The 21,512-nt window shown below is 40.4% G+C and overlaps 2 protein-coding genes across 3 annotated transcripts in view; one reads left to right on the top strand and one right to left on the bottom strand.

Moving 5' to 3' along the window:
- Positions 1–21,512, top strand: part of fbxw7 (F-box and WD repeat domain containing 7) — a 92,509-nt gene that overhangs the window by 57,778 nt on the left and 13,219 nt on the right. Inside the window, exons 1-4 of one of the 2 annotated variants that reach the window (XM_088302714.1) lie at positions 3,298–3,858; positions 9,689–9,771; positions 12,247–12,388; positions 20,151–20,285. In XM_088302714.1, the coding sequence (XP_088158840.1) occupies positions 3,820–3,858; positions 9,689–9,771; positions 12,247–12,388; positions 20,151–20,285 (399 nt within the window). In that variant the 5' untranslated portion in view covers positions 3,298–3,819. Of the gene's footprint in view, positions 1–3,297; positions 3,859–9,688; positions 9,772–12,246; positions 12,389–20,150; positions 20,286–21,512 lie in introns of those variants that run through there. The other variant, XM_088302713.1, reaches the window with a different exon arrangement.
- On the bottom strand, positions 2,967–4,019 carry LOC148331930 (uncharacterized). The gene is made up of 2 exons (XM_088302715.1): positions 3,694–4,019; positions 2,967–3,624 (listed from the first exon to the last, which is right to left on the bottom strand). Exons 1-2 carry the CDS (start codon positions 3,898–3,900, stop codon positions 3,226–3,228), a joined length of 606 nt encoding a protein of 201 aa, XP_088158841.1. The 5' UTR covers positions 3,901–4,019; the 3' UTR covers positions 2,967–3,225.

Below are 21,512 nucleotides of genomic sequence, written 5' to 3'. Positions count from 1 at the left end.
CTAATGTTTAATGCCATCCGGTGAACTTGAGGCCGGAATACCTCTTGGGTAGCGATGCGTCACTAAATGGGAGCGCGTCATTGTGCGACTGTCCTCTTTCGAGGGGGTCCTTTTTTGAAGAGGTCCCTCATAACAAAACAAGCTGAAGCATGAGCGTCATTCCCAGTATGCCAGATGTGGGTGTGGTGGGGTGGGGGCTTGCGGGGTGATGAATAAGGAAATGATGAATCATGGCAACGGGTGAAGGATAATGGAGCATCGTCTGCCTGGAGTTGAATTAACATCTCGCGCAGCCACCCACGCGACTGCAGCGAGGATGTTTGAAGGGGTCGAGTCAAAATGGAAACGAAGGCGAGAGCCGCTGCTATCTCCCATGTGACAGAAATGGACTGTGAAGAAAATAAATAGGCGGGTAGTGGTTAGCGTTAGCAATTATCGCCAGTCATTTGGATGCTCCAATTTGGTGTAAATGCAGCCATTCCGTATCAAGTAGAGCCGAGGGACAAATGTCGTTTAGCTTGTTCAGCAGAGGTGCATCACTTGCTTCCAAACTTTTGCATATGTAGAAAAGACGTTGGATTCTATAGAAACTGAATAATGAAACTAATTGAAAAACTAGCCCAGAACTATTTTGGGCGATATTGATGTCCTTGAAATAGCCACATTTCTCACTAAGGGCGTATCGAAGTTTTTCTGTTTGTTTTTTACAAAAAATTACATATTTTTATCCAATAACAAAATTATAGTATTAATGATGGTGGACCAAATGCTGTTTAAATGATGTTTTGACAACTTTCAGCATCACACAAAGGAATAGGGTTGCATAAATGCAGCAAATGTTGAAAACATGAAGCAATTTTTTATTTTGATTGTATTGATTTTCATTTGATGTTTGGATCTTTGATGGATTTGAGTTTTGCCTTACGAAAAGTAGACAATTTTTAGGGAAAACAATCTGAAACGTACCCTAATATGAAAAAGTTGACATTTTTCCAGCTTCTGAAGTCAGATATTTTTGGGGAAGGATGTCTAATGAGGATCTTTTTTCTGGATATTTCTGTTGGGCTAAATATTTGAATATTACAAGAATTAAACTCTGGACTTAGTGAATAACGTCATAATATTGTGGTTCTGTTTTTGTTTTTTTTAAATGTAGTCCTGTAATGTCACAAAAAATGTCAATTGTATTTTTTGCAATATTACAGTTTTTCTCAAAACAATTTGACTTATCTTGACTTTGCCTTGCAAAATGACTTGGTTTGTGTTACATAATTACTCCAATATCTTTGTTTTTCTAGACTCTTTTTTTTAAATCAAATTTCATCCTCGTGTTTTTTTCACAATTGTTTGTTAATCTAAGAAGTGCACCTCATCCAATATGATCAAAACACGTGAGGTTTTTTTTAGCCTAAGATAATATTGCTGTTAAAATGGAGACATTTTGACAATCTTTGTCATCCGCATGTAAAAATTTTCAAAAACTGAAGGGAAAAAAAAATAGCTACGGTACATGAATGCACCCTTAGTGACCAAAATGTCTTTTTTTCCTGATATGTGCCTGTTAGTAATCAGTTATGAAGCCATCTGGCGCATTAAGCGGTCACGGTGTCAGTTGACTGTCACCTGCCACACTGAAAGGCTAATATTGGTCCTTTCGAATTTGTGTGCAAACAAGCAGGTGCACCAACAACACGAACTGTGCTGATAGATTAGGATACAGCGGTTGGATGCTTTTTGCCATCTCGTCTGCTCCTTGTGCTCGTTTTCTGTGCTGTTTAATTGAGTAATCCGATGCATTACGGAAGTTTGCACACTGTTGACTCTTCTTGGTGCGCAGACATCTGCTATTCAAATGTTGACATATGCAGTCCTGAGCAAATATTGGTTTTGCAACGCACTTAAGTACAAGTACTCATGACGACTGCCTGTAGAAGGTACAGATTTTACACCTTTTTTCTGTCTCTTTTGGACAAAAAGACACCAAAGGGGGCAGGACTTTGGGAACATTTTAGCCCCTGGAGTTGTATCAGAGCTGCTTGTGTGTAATATAATGCCACAGTTCTTCACATTTTGTTATTCCTCTCTTTCAATTGTATTATATGTTTAATACAGAGCATGATGTCAAATCTGAAATGAACTTGTCTGATTTGCTGTTCTTGCAGCCTTGTGGACATAGCTGGCATATGCCAGTTTTTTTTTATTGCTCTAATTTATTGAATAAGGTTTTGAGGAAAATAGACATGATATTCTATACAGTTTGATTCTTCTCATAGGAGTTTATTTAATAATATATTTTATTTTAAGCATTCTTGGCTGCCAAAAAATACCCCCAATAGGATTTGTTCAAAATGACAATGATCACATTGTGTGTGGTAACTAATCAAACGTTAATTAGTCAATTTGGGTTTTTCTGTGAATTAACGTGCTCGTGGTCTCCAGCTCTTTGAGTTCTATGTCCGTTAATGGCAGTGTATGAGTTAAACTTTGGCCATGAAAAAAAAATGATGCAACAATGGCATGTGCCAATCTTGTATGGCTGCATATTGACTTGATGACATGTACAAAGATGCCATTTCCAATTCCTAACATGTTATCAACTTGTACTTTATACTACCCTTTGTCAGGGAATCGGACTCTTAAAGGTGCTTTACTAATTTAATATGATCCAAACTCTACTGCTGTAAATTGCTAAATAAGTAAAGTATCCCTTTAAACAAGGGTGCAGTCTACATTTTTTAGCACTTCCTAAGCAGATGTATGACAAAATGCCATATTAAGTAAGGACAGAAAACATTATTTTTTTAAATTATTATTATTATTATTATGAGTATTATTATTATTAGTGACCCCTCTCTTCAAATGCTCTCTTGCTCCTCATGCACTTCAAACGAAATGTCAATGGGGTTTTTTTGTGGAGAAAGAAAATGGTTGTGTACAGTACTTTTCAGATTAGTGTTGTAGTGGCAATTTGGGTTGAAATATTTCATGGGTAATAGCGTCTCTAAGCAAACTAGCGGATAGGTTTGTGTTTACATTTTCAGAACATATTCCTAATTTACCGGAAAAAGCACAATTTTATTGATGTAATCTGGCTCTCTGCAGGCTGCCAGTTGCTCATCACTGCTTTATGTGGTCTTCCTAAATTATCTTTTCACCACCATTTTCTCCGTAAAAACGCGGTAATGTTTGGAAGGTGGGGGCCAATTTTAGGGTGTGGTGCGTGCATCAGTTGCTTGTGCAACAAGTGGTAGTAAAATCGGAGTTCGTGCTCCAATCTGGCATGCGTGCAAATCCTGCGAGAGGGCGCTGAACGCCGGACTGCACCATTCCCCTCCACTGGGGAGGCTCTAATGCGATCCATGCGGAGGAGTCGTCTTTCTGCCGCGTGCGCAGAGGAAGACGACGACGAACACTCGCTTTCTGCTGCCTGATCGCTGCTGTCCGCTCCTCCTCCCCTCCCGTGATCACTCCCTGCTCGGCGATGCCAGAGTCTCCAGTCGACCGCCGCATCGCGTCGTTGACACGGACGCGAGTCTCACTTTGTCCCCCGGCGCCCGAGTGGAGCTCATCTTCGCTAGTTTTGCCCTCGTGTTGAATTTGATGCCATCGCTCGGGGGGATTGTACTGAAAGCAACGCGAGTGGAAGGGTGACGTGCCCGAGCATGTTCACAGCTGAGGCGGCGTCGGATCTACCTGCGAGTCGGTCGCCGGCCTCACGCCGTCACAGCCCCGCCACCGCCCCCGCAGAAGCGCCGCTACACTCCAGCCAGCGTCACTGAGCAGGAAGGAAAGCGCCCGCCGGCTCCCCCAAAAAGCACCATGGGGTTCTACGGCACTTTGAAGATGATTTTCTACAAAGTGAGTCACTGCGTCGCCTCGCTTTTTTTTGTTTTTGTTCATTTATTATGAGATTTTTTTTATGACGCGCCACTCGTGGGTCAGGTTTGCTCGCTCACTGCGGAGGACGGAGAGCGGCGTGGCGCAGAGCTCCAGCAGCCCAGTGAGGCCTCGCTGTTGCCTTAATTTGTATATTCTCCACGCCGATTTGGCGTCCTCGCCGATCTAAATGCGCACATTGATCTCATTCCGCGGACGGATGGCGGTGTAGGCAATCAAGTGGAGGCTTTTTTTTTAAATGACAAATGCGCAAGGACTTCATTGATTTGACGCACTGTGCTGTATTAATGCCTGAAGCAACGACACTCAGGGTTTTGGAACTAGTGGGTGGAGGCCCTAAAGTGGACCCGTTCTGGAGTTGACTTGCTGACCGTGGTTGCATGTTGTGATGTTTCATTTATTTATTTTTTTCAAAAGCATGCACTATCTCAAATTGAGTCATTTTTGTTCATGAAATATACGTTTGATTAATAAGCACAAACTAAAATAAGGCAAGCAAAATTAGCTTTGCCCTTCAGTTTTGTCATTTTAAAATGTGCAATCATCCGCAATGAAACAAGGTTAAGTTTTTCTTAAAACTAATTACAAGAGAAGTGTTATTTTTTTAATTAGATTTGAGAAATTTTAAAGCAGGTCAATTTGACCCACACCAAGAAGGTTATTAGCAGAAAAAAATAGTCTTGAATCCCTATTTTTTGTATAGATTTGTAAATATTTATAGCAAATGTTTGAATGGGTTAATTGAATACACATCAAAACAGGATGAAATTTCTGGCATGAAGATCATTCTTATTTTTTTTATTTTATTTTTTTTATTTTTTTTACAATGACTTTTTACAATTAAACACCACAGTGACATTGGTATATCTTGAATGGACATCGTATTTGTAAGCTCCATTTTGACGTTGGGGCCCCAAATGAGCCACGCCGCTGACACTCATTTGATTTATAAAATGAATTAATTATAATGAGAGCGTTCCCACGCCTTGTGATGGTAATTAATGGTGAGTTCTTTATGTGTGGAAACGGCCTGAAAACGTTATCTTTCTAATTACCATTTAGCTCTCAGAATGAGCCCAACCAGTGACAACAATTCCGGTCATTTTTTTATTTTGTCATAGTTGACCGGTATAGAAGTGGGTGGAAACTGAATGACATTGGCTCGTTATGCAGCAGTGGTTGTCTCGCGTGTATGTGATCTGTTGCCTGTCGGAGTCTCTCTTGCTGACAGTACTGCTCTTCGTTCACGTGACGTTAAACATTTGCCCCAGGCTCAAACCTGGGATAATGGGTCAGTGTGTCAGCTTGTGTGAGGTGGCATATCCTCCAGGATATCTGTTGGGTGGAAGCCATGAAAAGTGAATATGAAAGGAGCGCATGGGCCAGTGCATGTGAAATACACACGTCGATCTTGATTTAATTAAAACCTTTTTTGGCTGTACGATTATTCTATAGTGGTACCTTGACTTTCAAGTTTATTTGGGTGCTAGACAACGCATGTTACTCAGATCTATTGTATCTCAAATCAGCCTTTGGGAATGGGAAGTGTGTTTGCATTAAGCTCGCAAACTTTTGTTGGACAGTTATGTGGTTCGGTTACATACACAACTTAATCATCCTTATGTTTCATTGCTCAAGGAAGGCAGAATAGGGATCATAGTTGGGGGGGAGGGGGGAGTACAGTTTTTTTTAACTCCTAAAGTCAAAACATGTAAACTGGGAAGCCCTTAAGTAAATCAAGGTACCACAGCCACAGTTTTTTTAATGTTTAAAAAAAAAAGACACAAGTTAGCGTCTGAAGCTGTTGGGTGTTTGAAATACCACATTATTTTTCCCGTCCGTCCAAGCGCATCCAAATACCGTCACGTTTTCCTTGCGTCCATCTGGCGTGCCGGGTCCAGTGGAAAAAAGGCCAGCGGAAGTGCTTATTAGTGCACATTCTTTTGTCACTCTCATTTACACACACAAGAAGAGGCTTGTTACATGCTTGCTCCCCTTCTTCTCCACACCTTAATTTTCTGTGATGTTCCCTGACACACACAAGCCCTTTTTATCTTTATTTGTTTAACACACACACACACACACACACACACACACCCTAAATCTCTTTCGCGACTGAACTGCCATTGCAATGAGATCACCACTTGGTGGTTGTCTTATGGCGGCCAGCGCTTCACCAACACAAGTAACATCCGACCCTACATACTCGTACGCACACACACTTACGTTTACATTGTTTCTGACTGCTTTCACACCCAAGAAATATTCCCTGGTCCATTTCCTGCCTTTGCCAAACAAAATGCGTCACACCAAACCGAACGACTGCGCTCTTGTCTTTTGTTATTGGTCGGAAAAATGTAAACAGGAAGTAGTTTAGTGGTCCGGAGTAGTGAATGATGCAGCTAAAATGATTCTATTGTTGATTAATTTGTCAAAATGGACAATTTAGCGGATTATAGCATGTTGGAAAACGGTTAGCTTTAAAAATAAATAAGAATACAAATAGGCTTTCATTGTACGATTTTTAGAAACATTTGTTTTCAAATTGTAACGTATGATGTAATGAAGCTGCTACTTGTTTTTACATTAGTTGGTCTCAGCAGCAAGTGTTTAAAACAGTAAAGAAAAAACTCATTTGCATTGTTTCAGCCATCTGTGAACTGATAAAAACGGTAACCACAAAGCAACTTTTTATATGAACAACAAAAACTAAAACATTTTAGCCAATCTAAAAAGAACAGATTGGTTTCTCCCAAAGACCAAATTATGGCAGATTTTGTAGTTTTGTTCATTTACTATATTGACATCACTCCAAATAAACGCACACAGAGGTGGGAAATGTTTGCTAGCAACGGTTACGCTTATAACCTTTGCCATTCTTGTGTACATCTCCTGGAAACTAAGACCTAAGGTTCCTCCTTCCTGTACTACTAGAAACCTGCAGGGTCAGTATTAAATCAAAAGTTTGGAAAGTCAATAGTTCTCTCTATTTTTACTATCTACACTCAGCTGTAGCCTTTAACTGATTGATTTGTTCACCAGTCTAAATGGGGTTATCACGTTCTAGCAACGATCAAATGTTACCTGAACAAAGTTCTTTTTAGGTGTTCTCAGATTGGTTGTTTTGGTCCTTCCCATTAGACTTGGGTGGGAGAAAACAGGCAAAGGGGAAAAATGTCAGAGTTTATGCTGTAAGATAGATACACTTACGTACGCAGTCGGCCTTAATTTCGTCTGTATTTCTGTCACATCTCCTGGTCGCTGGGTGGTTAAGGCACAAATATTGCAGTACGACTAGAAACCCACGAGGGTAATGTTAAAATCACGGAAAACACTAAAAGTGGGCATCAAAGGCTCTCATTGTAATAGCAATAAAAAAAAAACCTCACCATGGACACGCCTTAAGGTAATTAAGCACGCGGACCACCGCGACTTGCTACATTGCCTTAGTTTTCAACATTCTTAATCCTTCCTCCGCCGTCGCCATGTTTGTTGTCAAAAGGTCACTCTGAATGAATAACGTGCGGCTTTAGAGGCGCTCTCAAAGTGCCGTTTCGCATGCGAGCGGGAGGAGGAAATCATCAATTGTGCTTTAGATCAGTCTTAATGTCTTGAGGGGGGGTTTGGGTGGCGGCGGTGGTGACGCATTAGCGTGCTAGTCATGTACACGTGCTTCTCCTCCCATCAGTCGCTTTTAGCGCATTGATTCTGTAGTCTGATTGCGATACAGAAAAGAATGGGCGCAGTCACTGATGGCCAACATTCTTGGCTGTATTTGAAGCGTTTGGGTTCTAATTAAAACCCCAAATTCCCCCCTTGGGACTGTGGTGGTAGTGCTGTTGGGGGGTTGCTGTTAGGAAAAAAACAAAACACTAAAACTGGCCAAATTATAGAGGCTGACAAAATAAATGACCAATCTGGAGGAGAGATATGTTATCAAGTTTCTGAAGATCCAGTCAGTATGGCATTAAATGTGCAGCTTTTCTCTTGCGTCGTCACGCTAACAGCAGAAAGGGCAACGTGGGACAATGCCGTTTTAATTTCAGCAGACCTCACAGATTGTTTTTCACAGGCAAATTTAGTGTTTTTAACCGCCCTTGATGTCAATATGGGCCAAAAAATTGCTTTCGCTTGCTTCACTTATAATTTGTATTGTGACTTTTATTTGTATGCATCCAAAGCAGATGCAAAATAATAGTTTCTCAAAGTGTTTTTGTCCGGGACCCTTAGAGGTAGGAGATTTATCAACATAACCCCTCATAATTCTAACACGAAGTAAACATAACTATGATGTGAAAGCCTAAATGCCATAGGAATTAAAAAAAAAATGTCAGGTGTTGTGTTACAATGAAATCATAACTTTTCAGGAAAAAAAGTTCTCAAAAATATACCCTTTATTCATAAAAATAAATAATGTGGGATTGTTATATTTGTGACGTCACAATCATACCTGACCTTTGATTGTCCCACAGCTTGCGTAGGAATAATTTGTTCACTCTATTATTTTGTCTTGCAAATGTAACATAATCCGAATCTTAGTGGCACACACAAATTTATAGGGCTGCACGATATTGGAAAAATATGCAATTATGGTTGTTGAATATAGCTATCAATATTATGGGGATATTTAACTTGAAATTAGATTTTTACCTTATGATTTTCTTTTCATCCGGCAAAGTAAGCAAGCTCAGTGTATTTTTAGCTTATTAATTGTAATTACCCTGTATGATTTTTAACTATTGCGTTTAAGTTTGCATCTGTCTGGTCAAATTCAGAGAAATCATACAATTCCATAAAAACACTTATTGCATGTCTTTGCAATATACATATTGCAGGAGCCAATATTGCCATATCAATATTTTTCATATATTTTGTGCAGCCCTTCAACGTGCAAGTGAGAGGGCCACACACCTTGTCAAACAAGCAACAAGTTCAATTAATTGAGGAACGAGGCCATCCATCCACCTTGTATACATCATTTGGACCCGAGCCGGTAAATGTGCAATTGAGGGAATGTTGCTGAGAAGGTGATCACTTGCATGTGTGGCAGAAATGGAACAGATCAACTTGAAACACAAGTGTCTTTGTTTTCTGAACTGAATGGGATTATTACCGACTGGAGACAGCATGTTGTTATCGCGGTTAGTGTGTCTGCCTCACAGTACAGTGGTTCTGGGTTTAAATCCCCATGTTCTCATGCTTGGGTGGATTTTCTTCTATATTTCAGACATGTTAGGTTCATTGAAGAGTGTGTGTATGTGAATTTGTCTATACGTGCCCGGTGATTGACTGGCGACCATTCTGAGGTACAGCCAGCTTCTCTTGCCAGTCGTCAGGTGGGGTCGACCCCACAAACACATGGAGAACATGGAGATGACTCCATTGTGCTTGCCTGCTCTAAGGGACAGTTTTTTTTTAAATAAATGCCTGAATGGGAGAATTGTTGATGCTGATATTACATTGGATCTCATTAGCTGTGTATACAACACATTGGTTAATATATTGATCGTCTGTTCTTTGGCTCCCCATTAGCAGAAATGTGACGCTAGCAGATTTTAATACGCCGAGTTGCAGACACAATGTGAACAACGTCTGAAGCAATTCTGCACCACGTTCGGCAAAAAACAACCTGCTACCCGACTTGAGAACTTTGCTTTGATAGAATTGAAAGCAAAAGTATTCCAATCAAATTGTCTCACATTGAATTGTTTTGACTGTTATCTCCTCTACAAAAGCTTAATTCATGTTAGGGTGTCTAACACTACCTGTATCTCTTTTTTTTCCGCCTTAGATGAAGAGAAAGTTGGACCATGGCCCCGAGGTCCGATCTTTCCCTTCAGGAAAAAAGCCCTGCAAAGGTCCCGAGTACGCAAGGTGAGCTTGCATCATCAACACACACAAAAAATAAAGTAAAAGACAACTACTTTTAACTTTACTTTTTCATGCTAGTTGTGCTACGGTACCATCTGGAAAAGCTAAAGAAAGAAAATAAGTCATTTGAATATTTTTTATATATTTTTTTAACTTTAACTACAATTGCATTTAAGAACTTTTAGTTAATGTAAAATTTTCAAAACGGGTTAGGGGAATAAGTTTAGCCAAAAAAAGCAAATGAGACATAGATATAGATAGAATGGATGTCTCAAATTGGGCTCAGGTCTTGTGTAGACTAAGTTTTACAAAATAGCCAACGCAAATGACCAAAAAGTAATTTGATGTTGGTTAGACGAATATCTTGTTTAGAATAAGTGCCGTCAAATAGCCAAGAACGGAAATGTCATTTCTCATTATCTGGGCCCAGGTCCTCAAGTACCCAAGGTGCGCTTCCTCCTCCACTTTATCCCAACAGTGTAACATGCCTTTCACGCTTTCCAGCATCAAAAGAAATGAAATATTTAAGAGGCGCTAGTTTTAGCCGCAAAACGTATTAAAGGCCGTGAAAGGGAAGCGAAGCAGAGATGTTCAAACGGAATGACGCTTTCCCGCCAGCCATCTCTGATGTTTCCCATGAATACTTGATGCGCATGTTGCCCCATTAAAAAATACACAGACGCACACAACAGGCACTTGAGTGTAAATGTGGCCGTGTAACCAGCTGTGTATCGGCATCCTGGCCCATTAAATATGAATCAATAATGAAATATAGACCCTGGGCTTCCCTCCCTCTGCTGCACTCTTTTTTTTTTCCTGCACACAGGGGATTTCTTCTGCATCAGTGTTCTCACAGCATGGTGTGCAAAACATGATCAAAAACAAATATATGGGGTTGATTTTGCATTCATGTCATGGGTAAATTAAATAATTTGTACTTTTACACTGATAAACATTTTAAAAGTTGTAATTCATTTTAAAACCTGTACATCTTAATGATGAAAAAAATACTAAACTAAGAAAAGATGCATTCCTGGCTCAAATTGGCCGTGGTAAAATAATTAATACAAGGGTCCAAAGTGAAACCTTTTTTTTTTTAGGACTGGCCCTGTCACTCCCACCATGAGTTGGCTCTGATTTGAAACAACCGAGGATGAAATAGTGAAGCTTGTATACTCAGTTGCCAAAATGCACGCAAGTACATAGCATGCACGTGTGTGTGAATGACAGCGATCAAATGTGCACAGCGAGGGGGAAAACGGCAAAGGTGATTGCTCAATTTCAGTGGCCAAAACTCAAAATATTTAATATTAGATACTGACAAAGCAAAGACGTTTTGTTTTCTTCACATTTCTTTGTGAAATTCATTTTGGTGGCTTTACACAGTCGCATGGTCGTCCCATGCCAGCTGGTTGATACGGTAAAAATAAAGAAATAAATCCCATATTCTCGCTGTCCAATGAAAGTCCTCATTTTCTTTTAGCTGCATAGAAAATGTACATCTCATTTATTTGTCATATAGGCTTAAAATTTTGTATTAAAACATCTTTGGAAACAGCTGTCAAACATGGCCAGTTTCGGGATTTAAAAAAAAAAATCAGCTTCTATTGTCAAAAATAATTAGCTGCACTTAATTATCTTTTTAAGTAGCAACATGACAAGATGGCAGCATGTCAAGATGCTCAAGATGGATGGAACAGGCACTTCAGTCTGACTACAACGTAGCAACAGTTTTTAAAACCAGATGGTGGGTTCCGGAGAAATTGATTTAATTTTTTTGTTGGGAAGAAATTTGGCCCTTTTTGAGTAATATCTCCTGAAAATCTGGTTTTAAAAAAAAGGCCTTCAAATTACTGGAAAGAAGTCCAAGTTCATTATATCTCATTGTACCCTTTAATTTCTGCTCCTTGAGGACATGTTGCAGTGGAAACGACCCACCAATATGCGTGTCCGGCCGGGCCAATGTTCCGATGATGTTTCAAATGGCGTCCCTTGCCCTAAAGGCTCAACTCAAAATAGCCCAAATTGAACATCATTCATAAGGAGATCTGCATGCTCAGTTGAAAAGGATGTAATTTAGTCATCAGGGTTTTTTTTTCCTGAATTTATTTACGGAGGATTGGAGGCTAAATCCTTTGCTCACTCAACTGAGCTTGTGTGAAGTAGGCCGAAATCTTGCTCATGTCAAACTGTTTGAATAATTGTTAAAAAAAAAAAAAAAAAAACAAGGCACTAAATAAATCATTTGATGCCTTATGGAGAAAGTGTTAAGGAAAAACAAAACCTCTGCGTAATCCTTTGACACTAAGACCAGCGTGCTGCCAAAAAATGCCAAATAAAAAGCAAAATGCCCTGAATGTTGAAAGGTGCTAGCCTTCTACATGCAAATAACGGTTGTGACCTTTCGGATTAATTGCTCTCATGAATATTGCATAATTCCACTTTAATGTTTCCCATTTAACGGTTTTATTGTTCCAGCCCAACGGGAATCGTGCCGTGCCCAGCCACGCCCACCACGTTCGGCCACATCCGGGCGGCCAACGGCCAGGGCCAGCAGAGGCGACGCATCACCTCCATCCAGCCACCTACAGGGCTCCAGGAATGGCTCCGGACGTTTCAGGTAAGGAAGGGGGTTTTTTTTGTTTGTTTGTTTGTTTTTTCCCCCATCATTGGTCTAATCGATGCTCGTCTTCAAATTTTTCGTATTAATTGTCCGACTAGAAAATGTCATTCTGCTTGTGTTTTTGATGCTGTTGGGAGCGACTTCCAATTTTTTCTGATACAGCGCCTCCCCATCACCCTGGCTAACACCACAATTGCGGTGAAATACGGCATCCAACTTGACAATAATAACAGTGGCCGCCTCCGAATTTTATATGCAGAAAAAACCCCGGGTAGGGGCAATAATCAATCCATGTTTGCTCTTGCTCGTGCGCGATAATTGTTGTCGTTCCAGCCCTGCCTGCACATCACTGGAAGGCACTGTAGCGTGGAATTGGTATTAGCTCGAGCGGTTGGGGAGGCTAAAAGCAGATGAAGGGACGACATGTTGTCGGTGTTAAAAAGTTGAACAGATGCTATCTAATGTCAGGCGTGCGGATACGTCGGAATTATTTTTTGAGCTTGTTATTAACCAGGTCGAGGATAAGATGCTAATCCGTGGGTAATTAAAGCAGTCTGTTGGCAGGTTTCACTCTGGGTGAAGCAAATGGTGCAATTACACTGATACACAGTTGTTTTTCAACTTTCTGGTTTTTACTTTCAAGAAAAATAAAAGCTTGTGCGATAATGTTTGGCATGTAGGGGAGTTGCTAAGAGTGTGTAAATACCACAGTGACATTTTTAGCCTTGAAACACTTCTGTAAAGTTGAAAGTGAAGAGAAGACAGTGGAATGTGAAAATTAGGAAGTGAAATTGCCAAACGCCCAAGCTGTCGTCGCTAAAAGCTGACAAAGCGATGGCATAATGACTCTATATTTTTATAATATATGTATTTTGTTTGCTGATTTTTTCCTTTTTCAACGTCAGTATTCACATTTGCCTTCTTTCCATCACCCCTTTTTTCACAGTACTTTTTTATACAACTAGCAGCACAATCGATTATCAAACTTATCGTTTATATTTATGGTTTACATTTTTAATTTAAAGTTGCCCAAATTAGCAGAATTTCAGCTTCTCAATTATAAGTATTATCCAATTTCTATTGTCTTCCATGATTGTGGACTGAATATATTTGTGTTAAATCAATACAATACAATTTTTTTATAGAGCGTGTAACAAAATAAAACATTTGCTTTTACTTTAGAAAACTAAGCACAACATTGTTGCCTATTTTCTGACATGTAACAGACCAAACTAGCAACTGAATCATAATATTCACTGTCATTTTAAAATAATGCCATGTTTGACAAAATAATCAACAGATTTATGGATTTTTAAAATAATCGTTGTTTGCATCCATACTTTCAACTTTCATAGTTATGATTTTAGAAGACAGTCAACTTAATAGTAGTGTTTTTGCGTGTAATCTCCAGACATTTTCTTTTAGCATCAACACTTTTAGCATCAAGGTCAAGTGAAAACCAGGAAGTTGAAATTGGAAAAACCACCTTGGTCACATTGTTCATCCTGAGATCAACTGACTCAACCGTGCTTGTGCGAGTTGCAGCCAATGATTGAAATGTTTCCAAACAATCAGTTAACTGATTGTCTCGCCAATCCATCATATTTCTAACGGGGCTTTTTGATAACTAGTTGGAAGCATTGACTGGTTTTAATTGACTCTCTTGGAAATGAGACGTCACCGCAAACATGTTCATGTCTTGAGTGATGACAGATGAGAATTGAAGCTGCTCATTACGTCTGACTCGCAGTCACACTCGTGCGTGTGTGTGGGGGGGTGGCGGTGCGTTTGCGTGTGGTGGTGGTGGTGGGGGGGGCGTGTGTGTGTGGGAGGGTGTGTGTGTGTGTCTTTGTGTGGTTGCAAGACAAGTCCTCAGGCCAGTTTACCATCTTTTCAAACTGACAGCTACTTGATTGTACAGGCGGCTCAAAGCCAAAACGTACATTCTGTACATTCCCCAGTCTCGTCTCGGCCTGTCGCATTTTTCGGGGAAAAGGAAATGTGATGACATGACACGAGTACGAAACAATTGCGCAGACCTCTGCCAAGGTGAAGTTTTTAACAAAAGTTTGGATGCACTAGCACCTTTTTTTTTCTCTTTTTTTTTTTTTTTTTTTTTTTTTTTACAGCATCCACGGCAACCAGAACGTAGCGTTAGATGACACTGACTGGCCTGTGTTTTGAACCAAGGTGCAGTATAAGCAATTTCTACAGGAAGCACTCTGGTGAGAACAGGGAAGCAGATGGCGAAGACTGGCCTTAATTTCTGTTGGCATCCGACACAATGCAAAATCATTAAATCGCGATGTAATTCAATGTAAACAACGCGAATGTCATGGTGAAGTATGGCTCGATGGCGTGAAAGACCCGTACCATGTTTCATGTGGAGCATGGAAAACAATTCCATTTTAAATCAAATTGGAAAAAAGTTAACATGAATTCCTCTTAAAAATCAATTGTATTGTGCCGTGTTGATCTAATCAAGTTTTGGCGAGCATTATTTTTCTACTCTCTAATAAGAACTCGGTCCGCTAAGATTAGTCGACTAATCACGACGACGTCGACGAGTTGTTTGTGTATATTTATTTATTTGGCACATTGCTTTTCTCTTGAAACAGCATCAACTCACGCTTTTTTTCTCTGCTGGCCATTTGCCTGTCTAGGGCGCAAATGCTCAGTTGTGGTGATCCAGGTCATCCGTGATCTACACTGAAGCATTGTGGGTAGTGAGGCGGGGCGGCTACCAGGTGTTAGCAACCGAGCCCTAAAGTTACGGCTCATTTCAGCCACAAATACTCAAGATGCAACCCTCCCGTTCGGGGCAGCACGACGGGGATGCGCAATCACCAAGAAAGGAAGCACGTTGTGGCTGATGCCTTTTTTCATTGCTGACACGTTCAGTTGTGTCTGCAAGCTAACTGTAGTTAGCACACACACGTGTGTGTTTGATGTACACGGCCACGATGTCCTTTTTGCTACGCCAATATATTGTAGCGTCTAATATGGATCAAAGGAGGCATTAGTCAGCAAACTCTTTTTAACAATCAAAGTGTGCGTTTGCCGTGTTTGACATCAAAGCAGAAAGATCGCTCGCGAATGGAGTGATGCGTTCACAAACTAGGAAATTACAGTACTCAAAGTAACAAAACATGATATATTTGCCACAATCCCTCATTGGTATCACATAACAATAAAACACATAATTAAGTTTGTTGCAATATACTAAGTTGTAGTACGCACAAAAAATAAAAAAAAATGTTCCTAATAGAGATTTTGTTTCCCTGTTGCATTGATTGCGTAGACCAATTTACTACTATTAAATTACCCATATTAGTGAAGAAAAGCAAAACGTTTGGGCTAAAGGTTAAATGAAAACAAAATTAAAAAACAATACGTGTTTATTTTAGTTTTCTTCAGCACAGTGCATTTTCCTTATTTTCTCCTCTGATTTCACTACCTTCTACATTTGAAAAAATGTTTGGTGCTAAAAAAGAGTGAAATTTGTTTACAAGTATTTCTTTTTGTATTTATAGTTTCATAGAATTAGGGCAACTCTGCATCGTGTATAGTTTTGGTTTCATTTTAAAATGGGCTAAAAAATTGCAGCCAAACTTTTAAGGCCACAATATTGCCTTCATTCGACATTGCGATTTAAATTTGATTGTTTACTACTCTCTGGCAGTATTTCCGGAAGTTGCCATAATGGCTAAAACATGAAATCCCTCTCTGCAAACCTTGAACCTTCTCATAAGTGTTATTTTCTCTTATGATGCAAATTTTCCATGTCCCATTTTACGATATAGTGTTTGACCACAGCTATGTGTCCGTAGCTCCACTTTTCTCTATTTGTGGTGCATCTGTGACCATTTTAAACACAGCCAACGTGAAAATGACTCCTAAATAACAGTCCAGCTCAAGTCGATGCATTGGTTAGGGGAGTTCCTGAAAATGTTGAAAAGCTCCATAAATACCCCAAGCACGCCTGTGTGACATAAAAGTGTTTTGCTGGATACCGGTAGAGGAGGAGGGCAACTGTGGCAAGAACAAACGTTTTGATCAGCTAATGGCGGGAGGCTAAGGAAACGCTTACGAGGGGGAAACACTCAACATCACACACCAAGAGGGAGTTTTCCAAACCTCAGCAACCATCGCAAGGCTTCTTTGAATGAGGCTGAGGAGGATGTTGAGCTGCTAATGTGTGGTTGGAATGCATTGTGACCTAGCAAAAAGCACACAGGGAGAACACAATGGACATATGAATGCAAATGGTGCAAATTCTCAGAACATTGAATGAGCTAATACTCAAAACGAGTCAAATGTGGGCCACCTTACGATTTATTTCGAATTTCTTCAATATAGAGAGATGACACAAACATTCACACCTTTCCTAATATTTGTGTATATCATCTGATAAATATACACTTATTAGAAATGCAGTGAATTAAAAAAAAAAAACGATTGGTGCAAAACGAGATGTATTCACAAAAACCTGAGTACTAATTAGGATGAGGCTGCTTGAGCAAGATTTAGATATCATTATTGTGTTATGCCGACAAGACCTGTGAGGATTCTTGTGTTGCTATCCCTGCTATTGTTACTGATAAGAGCAAAGTACTGACTGGTTCAAAAGAGATTAATGAATTTTTTTTAATAATCTGATCATAACACGAACAACATTGCTGCAAACTCGTTTCTGGAGTGTCCCTCTCCCCCAGTTAGGAATAAGACAGAAGAGGGTTGGACCTGGATAAACCTGAGGGCGAGGTACTCTTGTCCATGGAAACCCTGCAAAACAACAAGGCCCCAGGGCCAGATGAGTGTTGATATTTTTGGCTAAATTGTTGTCACGACTGACAAATATGATTACGGAAGCTCTGCTGCGCCAAATTTTCCTACTGACTCTTGAATTAGCAATTATTACATTTCTGCCAAAGCCTGAAAAAAACTTTTGGCCGCATCATTTTTAATGGAGCCGCAAAATCCAAAATATTACAGCAAGATGTGTGAAACCACGAGCTGAGTTCCTCTGTCTTTGAAGAGGGAACACACAGGTGATCAAAGGCTTCTGAGAATCGACTAGTAGTGGGGGGTTTAAAGATCCTACCGGTGCACTCGCTGGTAGTAGGTTTAATAGTAGCAGAAACAAAACACATCAAAGACCACATTCGTCTGATCAGAAATCATATTGCTTATATCACTTTTAAATTTGAAACCAAAAGACCAAAAGCAAGGATGTCCTTGTTTGTGAGGGTGGCCAGACTCACACTGCGCGAGATCGAAAGAGTCAATGAGTCTTAAAAAGTCCTTTGCCAATGATTTTTCATTTCTTTGGCAAGAAAACTTTTATAGTTATTGTGATCGTTAGTCAGAAACTCCTTGCTGTATTTGGGAGGGCAGTAAAATGGGAGCGCGGAGCACTGGAACAACCCCGCCCATTTCAAAGAAAATACTTTCAAAGCTGTGGCCAATGTACTTCAAAATTGTTTTTTTAAAATAGTCGCCGTCCCTCCACCAGGACCTGAAGTTCTTGGAGCGTCCATGTAAGAACACGGTAATAGTTTGAGCGTTGCACTCCACGCACTGCGCCAGTCCAAGTCTCCGTCAGGCTGAGGAAATCCCAGACATTTTGACGAAATAGCTCCCTCAGAATAAACATTTTGTTTGTCAACGACCAGGTGTTTAACAACGCTATCCTTGTGGGAGTAGAAGGGGTGCGTAACACCTGCGATAGGCGAGCTCTGGGTAGCCCTCTCAGAAGCTGGAGAGCCGCATCGCAGGGCACGCGGCAGGTTGCACTTCCGATGCTTGCCGGGACACCCAACGACTTGTAGCAAGTGGGAGTCTGCAGGGTCTCGAGCACGCCACAACGGAGTACATCCACGTGTTCTGTAACAAGCAGGGGATGAAGCGTGTTTTTAGCTTGTTCTTTAGCTGGCCACCACGTTTGCCGCAGTGCCACTTCCTCAATGGTGGGAGCTCATAGACGCGGAAAACATCCGCCGGGATGTCAGCAGGCAACATCCTCTCCCAACACACCCTAACCTCCGTCGTACCGCAAGTCCAACAAAGATGGGTGATCGTACCCCACCAGGTAGACCTCAAACCAAAAAAAAGCCGAAATATCAAGAAGGTCGCCAAGCAGACTGGCACACTGTACGCCATCTTGATTAAAACATTTGACAAGCATATTAGCTCCAATACACAAATGGTAGCACAAATATACGATACTGTTTGGGGTTAGGAGGAAACCAGGAATCTTTGAAAAAGTCTGGGGAAATTTCCTTGTTATCCCAGCACTGTCTCCTAGTGACTGACAGCATTTTGTTACTTTGAGGGGAGTTCCTTTTATTATATCTTTTAATTTTTACCTTGTTTACAAAAAACGAGCGAGGTGTTTGAGCAATATTGTTTGGAAGATTATCAAAATATTTAAAAGAATATATGTAATGGAAAAAGGTGCTCAAATATATATAGGTTTTTATAGGAGGGAGTACCAAAACTATTTGGGCAAACCAAATATTTTGGAAAAAATACAAAAACTTGGACAAACACTTTTGCTGCAATTCACAACCAGTATCACAAATATAGAGCTATACAAACAGATCTGACAAAATATATTTAGAGAAAACGAAATAAGATTGTGCCAAATAAAAAATGTAAGAAAACAATTAGACAAATGAGAAAATCAGAAATATTAAACTAGAAATGCAAAATATTGGACCAAAACAAATTTTGGAAAAATACAAACTTAATTTAAAAAAAAATAATTGAAGATGAAATGATAAAATATTTGACAAAAGCATAAGGGTGACAATTTTTACTTATTATGGGCAACACTAAAACATATAAATCAGCCGCATTGCTAAACTGAAGCATTTCCCCTGCTTACACACACTTGCATACATGCTGCTGCGAGTAATCTTTGTCAGTTTTATGTGCCTTCCTAATGTCTTGATTCCGGCTTGTGCCTTTCCACTTTGCGTGTTTGCAGCCTGAAATAGTCGAGGTGCCTGCAGCCATCTCTACCGCCGCGCTTCGTAGCGCTCGTCGGGAGTTGTTTCGTCTTATTGACTCCAAACACCAGGCGGCACGTCCGCAAGGTGCCCCAACGACAAGCTTACATAAGCACCCAAATGACGACAATGCAACCAATAAAGTCTTTGTTTCGGTTTGCATGCTTGCTACCTTAGATCTGCATCGGGTGGCACAAGTCTGTATGTGGATAGTGTTCAACTCGTGCACTGCCGTGGCTACACAAGTTGACCAGAGACAAAATAGTAATCATGAAAATATGGTGAAAAATGTATGATAATTCTCAGAAAAAAAAATGTATTAGAATGAATACCGAACTAATATGGATGACATGAAATTATTTAAAATCAAATAGTATTTCTTCTGTCTTCTTCGGTTCGCGTCTTTCACTGTTTGATGATCCTTTTGCGCATAGGATGATGACACCGAAAGACTAATCAGCAACGCTAAATACAGATAATTACAACTTCTCGTGGGAATATTAAGGCACTGGAATAAATTAGACACGTATCAGCATGAGAGATGAAGCGAAAGCAATTGAAACAGTTCAAAAGTCACTCATTTGAAGAACTTTATAAATATAAAATAAAAACTTCAAAGAAAGAAGTCTTTGCCTGTACTGCTTGTTCATAGCAGATCCCGACTGCATCGTTACTTAAAAAGTTCCAATGGAGACCACATCCAACCTCCTTTTCAATCCAGGAATGTTGTTGGTTTTATTTTGCAGAGCTGGACCGGCCCTGAGAAGCTACTGGCGCTTGATGAATTGATTGACATCTGCGAGCCCACGCAGGTCAAGCATATGATGCAGGTCATTGAGCCGCAGTTCCAGCGCGACTTCATCTCCCTGCTGCCCAAAGAGGTGAGGAAAAAGAGAAAAGTGCCTCCATTTCACACACACGCAAACGCACATTTAACCTTTTTGTCAGACGTCAAGCTCTTGAATGTAAACACCTGGCATGTCGCTAGCACTAATCAGACCACGGGGCTACCTTGCGTCATTCACGGTGACTCGGCGTAGACTAGAGATACGTGTTAAACACCGGAATCCGTTGTACATTTGCTGTACCTGATCAAGGATGTGTAACGCCCGCTTAATGCAGTTTTCAGTCCGACATGGTGGGCATTTAGTGTTTCCGTTGTAAAGGGTGGCAAAATATAGGACCGGCTTTGTTCCGGGATGTTAAAACAATACAATACAACTTTATTTAGTTTGCCCATTTCTCAACAGCTGGAGCTGTAACAAATGACTTTACATTTGGTGTAATATAAATTAGTAGGAAATTACAACTCAAATTAAAACACGCATATACAGTATAATACCTGAAGAACATCGGCAGTCTCATGTTGAGTCGAAAGCCAGAATAAAAATGTCTTTAAATGAGTTTTAAAAGTGGGTAGAGAGGGGGCTTAACATTTAATGGAAGATCAGTCCATAGAGAAGGACCGGCAACAGAAAAGTCTCCATCCCCTTTGAGGCTCCGCCTAGTCCTGAGCTCCTCCAGCAGCATGTGGTCCGCAGACCTGAGGCAGTGGGCAGGTGCGTAGGGTTGGGGGAGCTCTGAGAGACACAAGGCAAGGCCATATCAAGATTTAAAGACTAACAGAAGTATCTTAAAATTAACTCTGAAGTGCACTGGGAGCCAGTGAAGAGAAGCCAAGATTGGAGTTATGTGCTCCCTCCTCCGAGCTCCAGTTAAAGCCAAGCAGCAGCTTTTTGGACCAGTTGGAGGCGTGTGAGGGAGGACTGGCTGACTCCAAAGTAAAGTGCATTAAAGTAATGTAGCCTAGATGTAACGAAGGCAGGGATTACTGTTTCCAAGTGCTGCTTGGAAAGGAAGGGCTTCACTTTAGCCAGCAGACCAAGATGAAAGAAGCTGAATCAAACAACTGCACTGATTTGCCGCTCTAATTTCAAAACACTGTCCAATTCAAAACCCAAGTTCGAGACTGTTGGCTTTAGATAAGATATGGGGCCAAGGTCAACAAGATTGAAAGTAGAAGGGTCACTGGTACTGAACTCCATAACTACTATCTTCTTTTCGTGGAAATTCAAGAAATAAAGTTCCTCAAGACAGGACAAAAGTGA

Source organism: Idiotropiscis lumnitzeri, chromosome 8 (assembly GCF_059441095.1).
Source record: "Idiotropiscis lumnitzeri isolate Australia: NSW breed Sydney's pygmy pipehorse chromosome 8, RoL_Ilum_1.0, whole genome shotgun sequence".
Lineage (NCBI taxonomy): Eukaryota > Metazoa > Chordata > Actinopteri > Syngnathiformes > Syngnathidae > Idiotropiscis > Idiotropiscis lumnitzeri.
Note: the sequence above shows the minus strand (reverse complement) of the source record. Positions and strands in the feature narration are given on the sequence as shown.

Bases quoted from the DNA above. Each gene is read 5' to 3' on its own strand.
- LOC148331930 (XM_088302715.1), bottom strand. From the start codon at position 3,900: ATGAACAAAAACAAAAAAAAGCGAGGCGACGCAGTGACTCACTTTGTA. The intron at 3,625-3,693 runs GTAGATCCGACG...CGTTGCTTTCAG, and splicing joins GGCCGGCGACCGACTCGCAG to TACAATCCCCCCGAGCGATG.